The 9,689-nt window shown below is 39.2% G+C and overlaps 1 protein-coding gene across 1 annotated transcript; it reads right to left on the reverse strand.

Annotated features, from left to right (window-relative positions):
- Positions 1–3,139: 3,139 nt before the first annotated feature.
- Positions 3,140–8,542, reverse strand: LOC149932598 (uncharacterized). The gene has a single exon (XM_090157147.1). The coding sequence runs from the start codon at positions 8,540–8,542 to the stop codon at positions 3,140–3,142; it is 5,403 nt and encodes a 1,800-aa protein (XP_090013273.1).
- Between the last annotated feature and the right edge of the window lie 1,147 nt (positions 8,543–9,689).

The raw sequence follows: 9,689 nt of genomic DNA on the forward strand, positions 1-9,689 counted from the left end.
TTCTGCTGAGTTGAGCGGCTTGCGTCGAGGGTGCGACCATCAGTAGTAGGGTTCAACTACCTATGCTGGTTTTGTCACCTGTCCGGGCTTGTGGACGCTGGCGTAGGGCATTCTGATGATAGATATCCGGTGGTGTGGTTTAAATCTTACCGGTACACCGGACTATAAATTCTGACACATGTTCCTCGGTTTAAGACAGTTCAGGGGAGGGAGAGAGCCAATGTGGAGCTCACGAAAGTCAGGTCGAGGGCAGCCTCTGGGCCCCGAGTTGGGTATTGGGATAGATAGTTTTTAGTTAGACGCGGCGGAGATGGCGTTATGATCGTACGCCAGCCAACGTAAAGCACAGGCTACACTGTTAAAAAAAATTGTTCTAATTTGAACAAATCGCCGTTCAGAAGGTTGTCCCTGTAACAGAACGCCATTTTGTTCTAAAATGAACAAAAAATATTCGTTCGATAAAGAACGATGGTTTATGGTTCAATATTGAACTTAGATGTTCTATATTGAACAAACCTTCTTTGTTCAAATTAGAACGTTTTGTCGTTCGCGGTGGGACGCTTTGTCGTTCGACGTGGATCATTTTCTCGTTCGCCGCGGAACACTTTGTCGTTCGCGGTAGAACGCTTTATTGTTCGACTAGGAATGCTTTATCGTTATCCAATACAAAGTTATCGCTTTCAACATAACACATGGCCTACCGAAAAGGAAAACCCGGTCTAAAACTAGATTATTTGAATTTAGTTCCAACCTCAACTACAACCATCTTATTAAGCTTAAAATATCTACCATGAAAGTGATATGCGTAAAATAAATAAAGCCTTTTCATAGCGCAAAAGATATTACATTCTATTCTCAGCCGTAAGGCCGAAAACTAGTAACAGACGATTTTAGAATTTATTTCTACGCTGAAAACGTCAAACCAAATTGCAGTATATTACGAAATATTTTCTGTTAATTTTAATTCTGGAACTTGGGCAATTACATTTCCGAACGAATTTCGTCTACCTTGCCAATCGAATAAAAGTATACTTAAAAAAAAAACGGTGCGTGTCCTATAAATTTGGACCTTTCACAACCCTTTTTCGTTTTCCACTTCGTTAGGACACGGAGGTTATTTATATCGTTATTTGTGTTAAGTTTATTTTCAATACGTGGGGTAGTTTCTGAGAAACAGCGTTACAGACCCAACGCCATTTGAGTCGCTAGTGAAGGAGCTACGCTCCAACAATGAAATTGAATCTTCAGTAAATTTCCAAACACACTGTACTACAAAAACAACTTCCTTACAACATGTTCTTACTCAACCTGTAAATAAATTACTACGAGTATTAGTTTAATCAACTAGTACACTAACTTAAAACAACATAATAATATACGAAAAAACTACCTATAACAAAGTGCACTATAAACCACTCATTTATTACTTTATGGATGTTATACTTGTTTGTTACTTTTGGCCATACGAAGTTTTCGGCAAAATAGTGTCACACTTATTTGTTACTTTTGGCCATACGAAGTTTTCCGCAAAATAGTGTCACACTTATTTGTTACTTTTGGCCTTACGACGTTTACCGCAAAATAGTGTCACACTTATTTCTTACTTTTGGTCATACGTTGAAAGTGTCACGCTTATATGTTAGTACATGTACATGAAACCAATACAAAGAAATCCATATGGGATTGTGTGTAAAACCTGTTCTAAGGGGAACGAATCTATTATATTGTTTAGTTTACAAGCCTTCCTCCAGAGGGCGAAAGAGCATTCGTTCTTATTTGAACGAAATAAAATATCTTGAACACACCGTTCTTTGTTACATACCTTTAGAACGCTATCGTTCATTTCTGAACAGACTGCTCTAAGTTGAACGTCTTCTGAACGAATTTTTTTAACAGTGTAAAGGTACGGTTGTAATCGGCACACACCGAAATAATATAAAAATCGTTCTAGTTATTATAAAAAAAAATTATCCCATGAGCGTTCTATTAGTAGCCAATTGTTACTATTATTATACTACTACTGCGAATCTACTATAACCGACTGCCTGGAGTACGCTACTATTTGAATTTGTGGGTAGAGATGAAATAAGGAAATATATTTTGCCTTACCAAAAGACCAATTTTAATTATTAATAGACAAATAACTTTAAACACTTACGCGACATAAAAAAGGTTAAAACATGCACACTCTTAAATGATAGGAAACTAAAAATTACTAATTAGATGCCATTTTCACCTAACCTAATTGTGTGCCATCTGCCATGATATTAAATCTTCGGTTTAAACTTATTACATATCACAAGTCTTTTCATTATAATACGAAGTCCATCGAAGGGGTGGCCAAACCCATTACAATGAAGGGAGTACGTTGTGGTCGTGAGTAAGGCTGTTGAAAACTAAAACCAAAACGCACTTATAGGGAGAGCTTAAATTAACTGGCGATTAAAGCGGACTGAAACACTCCAATCGCTGACTTCATGACCTGACACGATGGGTTACGTGAGAATTGAATGAATTTAAACCAAACTTCTTTAAAACAAAACGACTACTTTATTTAAACTGATATAACAAAATTATTTTACTAAATGCCCTGACACAAGGGGCGCTTAACTAGGAGACGGCCGCAGTCGCTCCTTTCTGGACTAAGTCTAGAACTCTTCTGATTTCTAACGGTTTTCTTTCGAAAACCTTTTTCTTTTTAAAGACTGGCCCTAACGGCCAGTAATCTCTCTTTTTTGGGGTTTTTCCAACCCGTGACCATCCCGCGGATGGTCGACACTTTGTCCACATTCCCTTTCCTTTCTCAACATGAGGAAACAACTTCCTCGAGCTACTTGGGGAATTTCCACAGTACACTTTTTTCGCTTCCCTTCCTAGGGGGTCTACTAGCTATTTATTTGACAAAAAGTATTGGCCCAAATGGCGCCTACAAAATACGTGGGGAAATACCGATTCACAAAAATATACCTACAATACACTACGAAATTACAAATATAACAAAATTAAATTCAACATAACAATACACTTAATTTACCTATATACATTAAAATTATATACATTTAATTAATTAAATTTAAAAACCATTCTATACAATCGAGATTTAACAACCTCCCCCGAGTTGAACCTTTAGTTCAACAACTTAAATTTCCAAGTTATAAAGAAGATTGATAGGGCGTTTTACACGGGTTCCGTTAGGAAAACGCACCATACAAGATCTGACTATTTGGTCTAGACCTCGGACTGTGTTTTCCACTACTCCAATTTTCCACAATAGTCTCGGAGTCTTTATTTCTTCCAATAGAACCACGTCGTCCTCTTTCAATTCCTTGCTAGTTACGCAATTTGGTTTATGGTGCGCGGATCTTAGTTCTAAAAGATAATCCTTTTTCCAACGCACCCAGAATCGGTCCAGCAGAGCTTGTCGATATTTTAATCGTTTGGTTAATTCGTCCCGTTGATAATTCCTTACTTCGTTGGCTGAATATACTCGCGAAGGAAGAGCGGTCAAACGTTGCCCTACTAGAAAATGCGATGGAGTTAACGGAGCTGGTTCTCCGGCTTCTTGATAAACGTAGCTTATAGGTCTCGAGTTGACCGTAGCTTCTATCTCTATCAAGATAGTTTCTAATTCTTCGTAAGTAAGGCGGGCCTGCCAGAGAGTTTTCTTTAAAGATGACTTGACGGATCTGACCATCCTCTCCCAGAACCCGCCCCACCAAGCGGCGCGTTCCGCGATGTACCTCCAAGAGATACGGAAGGTACCGAAAAATTTTGCAACTTCAGGATGACGTAAATTGCTCAATAGGCTGTTTAAGTCTGCTTCAGCTCGTTTGAACGTTTTAGCATTATCGCTATACACTACGCGCACCATTCCACGACGCGCTATAAAACGACGGAATGCCAACAAAAATTTCTCAGTAGATAGATCCGATACGATCTCTAAATGCACTCCTCTGGTTACCGCGCAAGTAAATAACGCGATGTAACATTTGTCTCCTTGCTTGGTGTACATCGGTCCAGCGAAATCAATCCCGCACACTGAAAACGGGGGTGACGGGTTTATTCTGGCGTCGGGTAATGGGCCCATTGTGGCCGTTGAAGCTCGCGCGCGAAAACGTTTACATCTTGGGCAAGTATGCACTTCTTGTTTTACAAGTTGTCTTAATTTTGGTATCCAGTATTGTTCTCGAATTTCCGTCAAAGTTTCATTTACGCCAGCGTGTTTTAGTCGAATATGACATTGGTCAGTAATTAGCTCTGATAATTTGTGTTTGTGGGATAAAATCCACGGGTGACGCTCTCTATAACTAAGATTAGCCGCGTCTATACGACCTCCTACACATAAAAGACCATCTTCATCGAGATATGGACTCAAAGTTAAAATATTGGACGTTTTTGGTATTTCTTTGCCTAATTTTAAGAAATTGACCTCTTCTGGATAACTATCATTTTGGGCTACTCCTATCCAATATTTTTCTGCGCTAATTAATTCTTCAGCTGATAAGGGGTCTTTATTTTTAACATTTGATTTTGAATTATTTAAAAATCTCTTTATCCAAGCCGTGATCCTTAAAACCAAAACCAAGGAACTGTAATTTTTAAGTTGGAGTAGGGGTTCTCTTTGATTTTCGCCTTCTCCCGAAACCAAACAAACATATTCATTTTTAGCACGCAATTCACTTATAAGATTGTTTTCATCTACTTCTGATTGTACATCTGGGTCTAACTTAATTTGATTTTGAAGAAAAGATGGACCATGCCACCATAACTCGCTTTCTTTTAATTCGTTTAGCTTCTTACCCCTAGTGGGTAAGTCAGCCGGGTTTTCTTTACCGGGGCAGTGTTGCCAGCAAGTTGTATCAACTAATTTTTGTATATCTCTAACTCTATTGGAAACAAATGGCTTCCACTTAGCGGCTGATCCTCTGATCCAATGTAACACTATAGTAGAGTCTGTCCATAAATGGATGGTACTTCGGTCATAGGCTAAAGTTTCCCTCAGATTTGACATAAGCCTGGCGCCTAACAATGCTCCCATTAATTCTAATCTCGGTAATGATAATTCGCTCAAAGGCGCTACTCTTGTTTTTGAAGCCACTAGTGACGTATTTATTTGTCCGTTTGGATATTCACTACGTAAATAAACAACTGCCGCGTAAGCGCGTTTACTAGCGTCGGTGAAGCCATGTAATTCTAATTTTGGCGCCATGTCAACGGGCTCGTTGACTAAGTAGTATCTAGATATTTTTATTTGTTCCAACATAGGCAGTTCTTCGCACCAACTATTGAATTTTTCCGAATATAAATATTCTTCTTCATTTTTTAACTCTTTGTCCCAGGGGATCTTATTTTCCCATAACTCTTGTAATAACAATTTGGCTCTAATGGTAAAGGGGGAAACTAACCCTAAGGGGTCAAATATTTTTGCGACTGCCTTTAACACCCATCGCTTTGTGTTTTTCCTATTCACTAAGAATTGCAATAATCCCGTAACTTCAAAAGTAAATAAATCATTGACCTCGTCCCAAGTTAATCCTAACACTTTGTGGGGGGCTGGGCTGGGGAAAATATCCTGACCTTGTTGCCTTTTACTATTGTCACCCCACCTTTCTCTAACTTCTCTAGAGTTACTGCGCCATTTACGTAAACGCATGTTTGCCTTTTCTAAAATTTCTGTAGCTTCGCCAATTAACTTATTTGCTTCCTCCACATTCTTCTCGCCTCCTACCAAATCATCAACATATAGGTCTTCATTAAGGACTCTAGCCGCGTTTGGAAACTCACGCTCGTATTTTTTAACGTGATGTTTAATAGTCGCCGCTAACAAAAAGGGGCTTGACGTGCAACCAAAGGGGACCCTTTTAAATCTATATGTTACTAAATTGTGGTTCTGTGGACTATCGACCCATAGGAATCTCAACGCGTCTCTATCTTTTTCTCTAATTCCAATTTGGTGAAACGCCTTTTCTACGTCACCTGTGACTGCAACTCTATGTTGGCGAAAGCGAACTAACAATTTAAACAACTCTGTCAATAAATTGAAACCAGGTTCTAGACAGTCATTTAATGACGGTAAGTTGGCATCGTGGGATGATCCGTCATTCACTATTCTTAACTTGGTGGTTTGCCTATCGTTCTTAATTACTCCGTGATGAGGAATATAGTATAGTTTACCTGATGATACACTATTTCTATTCTCAACCCTCTCTATAATTCCAGTTTTCAATTGTTCTTTGATTACGTCATCGTAGGCCTTAAAATGCTGGGAATTTGATTTCAATTTTTTAACTAAATTTAGGGTGCGAGTTTTGGCCTGACCAAAATTTTCTCCTAACTGATCCTGGTTTGCCTTCCACGGAAGTGCAACTTCGTAACGCCCTTCTTTAAATGTAACGTCTTCCTCAAACGATTTTAAACTATTTTCTCTCTCTAAAGATTTTTGATTTTCACCGTCATTTATTCCCATTGACTCTAGACTCCAAAACCTTTGCACTTGCGAAGACAATAGCTCATCTTCCGATCCCACCCCTATATGCATGACTGATACTGAATTTACAGCTATTTGGCTTCCTGGCTCCGACATATCGCTCGTTCCCATCACTGTCCATCCCAATGTTGTATTTAGGGCCATTAATCTTTCTCCTAGTCTCTCTAACTCACCCGTAGCTAACTTCCAAAAGTAGTTTGCGCCAATCAGAATATCTAGTTTGGTCGCGTTTACCCCACCTTGATTTTCGAGGTTATCTGCTAGGTCTAAGTTGCGTTTTTGCATTTCCGCTCTAACTTCCGTTCCTGGTATCTTAAACTTCGCTCCACAAATTTCTGGAGTTTCTAGTGCTACAATTTCGACTCTTTCACCAGTGGTCATATTACTCAAAATAACCTTAACCCTTCTTCTCTCTACGTGGATTGGCTTCGTATGACCAAAGGGGAAAACGTCTATTCCTTCTGTTCCTAAGACCTCTAACTTTAAATCTCTTGACAATTTTTCTGTAATAAAAGACCTGTGGCTAGCGCCATCTAGTACGCACCTAACTCTAGATTTATTTCCTAAATCGTTCTCTATATTAGCGGAAACGGTTTGTAGCAACACTATCCCCGAATCTGAATCTGGTGTCATAGTAGCTAAAGTGGCGTTTGTTTGACCTTGGGAGTTTCTGTCTAATGGCGCACTATTTAAATTTACTTGAGAAGAATTTGAATTTATCGACTTATAATTGGTATTGGTTCTGGTTTGATCAGGATTGGCGTCGCAAACAACCTGGTGATGTTTTCTATTACAATTTTTGCAATTTTGAATTTTTCCTTTACATTGCCAGGACTGATGACCTGGTCTTAAACATAGGAAACATAACCTTTTCTGGCTGGCGATACCTCTCTTATTGTCTATGGAAAGATCTCTACATTGATAGAAGGGGTGATTGGGGCTATTACAAAATACGCAAGACCTGGAGAAATTATTTACGGGGGTATGTAGGGCCGCGGCGGATGGGGGAACTGTTGGCCTATGGCTTTGACTTTGATAATTATTTTTAACCTGACTTGAACTATGACTAGCTGATTTTATTTGCTGACTAGAAGCTCTATGAACGGCTAACGCTCTTTCTCTACATTGAATTTCCTTATTTAAAAATGACATAATTTGTTCTATATTCCACAATTGTTCTTCACTTTTATCTCTAGTAAACTGTTCTAACAAATCGATCGGCAAAAGACCTCCAACAATATGAGCTAACAATTCTCCATAATTTTTACTTAAATGTCCCAAGGAATCTAAACTACGTATTTCTACTTGACAATTATCATGCAAATTTCTAAGACCAGCGACATCTGTCGACTTAGAGACTGGGTTCATTTTTAAAAAATTATTTAAATGAGCACTGACCAATAAATCTGTTCGACCAAAACGTGACTTTAGGATTTCTATCGCCGTAGCGTAATTGTTATCAGTTATTGGTAAATTTTCAATAGCCTTCGCGGCCGCGCCCGTTAAATACGACTTTAAATACTGAAACTTATCTGTATCTTCCATGTTAGTTTGATTATGAATGGCTCCTTCGTACTGGCCCCAAAAGGTTAACCATTGCGAAATGGTACCGTCGAATTTTTTAATTTCTAGTTTTGGGAGCCGCACCGCCTTGTTGACGTTGCCGTTGACGTTCCCATTCGCCGGTGGTAATCCCATCAGGTTGACGGTATTGTTGCTTCCCGTCCCGGAGGCTCCTCCGCTCGGCGTCGTCCGTCTGTCTTGTAGCCATCCTTTCGCTCTTGACCTCCACAACACTAATTTTTCGTTGTACTCTTCTATGGTTTCCAATTCCGCGTCTAATTCATCGTCGGTTGTTGTGAGTTTTAGGATCCGGTTGTCCAGATCATTTAATTTTATTTCTTTAGAGTCTAACTGCGCAATATTATCTTTGAGAGTTTGTTCACATATAACTGTTGATTTCTCGAGCTCCGCCTGAATACTGTTGCAAGCTCGCGTTACCATACCTCTCGCGGAGGATAGCTGTTTCTTTAAAATTCTTAAATCGTCCGCCATTGTCTATAATTTATAGAACTACTTTTAACTCATATTTAATTACTCACGTCCCGGGTTTCGGCACCAAAATAATGTTGAAAACTAAAACCAAAACGCACTTATAGGGAGAGCTTAAATTAACTGGCGATTAAAGCGGACTGAAACACTCCAATCGCTGACTTCATGACCTGACACGATGGGTTACGTGAGAATTGAATGAATTTAAACCAAACTTCTTTAAAACAAAACGACTACTTTATTTAAACTGATATAACAAAATTATTTTACTAAATGCCCTGACACAAGGGGCGCTTAACTAGGAGACGGCCGCAGTCGCTCCTTTCTGGACTAAGTCTAGAACTCTTCTGATTTCTAACGGTTTTCTTTCGAAAACCTTTTTCTTTTTAAAGACTGGCCCTAACGGCCAGTAATCTCTCTTTTTTGGGGTTTTTCCAACCCGTGACCATCCCGCGGATGGTCGACACTTTGTCCACATTCCCTTTCCTTTCTCAACATGAGGAAACAACTTCCTCGAGCTACTTGGGGAATTTCCACAGTACACTTTTTTCGCTTCCCTTCCTAGGGGGTCTACTAGCTATTTATTTGACAAAAAGTATTGGCCCAAATGGCGCCTACAAAATACGTGGGGAAATACCGATTCACAAAAATATACCTACAATACACTACGAAATTACAAATATAACAAAATTAAATTCAACATAACAATACACTTAATTTACCTATATACATTAAAATTATATACATTTAATTAATTAAATTTAAAAACCATTCTATACAATCGAGATTTAACAAAGGCCGCGTTCACAATGACGTTAAAAATGGTAAATAGCTTAAGTTGAAAGCGAAAGGTAGAAGACGAAGTTAGAAATCAGCGGTTCACAAACCCGCCGAAAGTCGAAAGGGGATAGAAAACTTCTCAAGACGAGAGGGAAATCGGCGGTCAACCCGTATCTACTTCAGTTTGATATTTCGACCTTCGTCTGAAAATCACGTGCCAGTTTTGGCCGAATGAGAAGCGGTTATGACGTCGTGTCGGTCATGTGATACACAAACACCGGTTTTCTCTCTCGAGAGAGAGTGGAGTCCGAGGGCCGAGATAACGAAAGACTGTTTACCTCGTGGTTTCGGTGCACTGTGGCTGCCACAA

Source organism: Leiobunum rupestre, chromosome 8 (genome assembly GCF_980474605.1).
Source record: "Leiobunum rupestre chromosome 8, qqLeiRupe1.1.hap1, whole genome shotgun sequence".
NCBI lineage: Eukaryota > Metazoa > Arthropoda > Arachnida > Opiliones > Sclerosomatidae > Leiobunum > Leiobunum rupestre.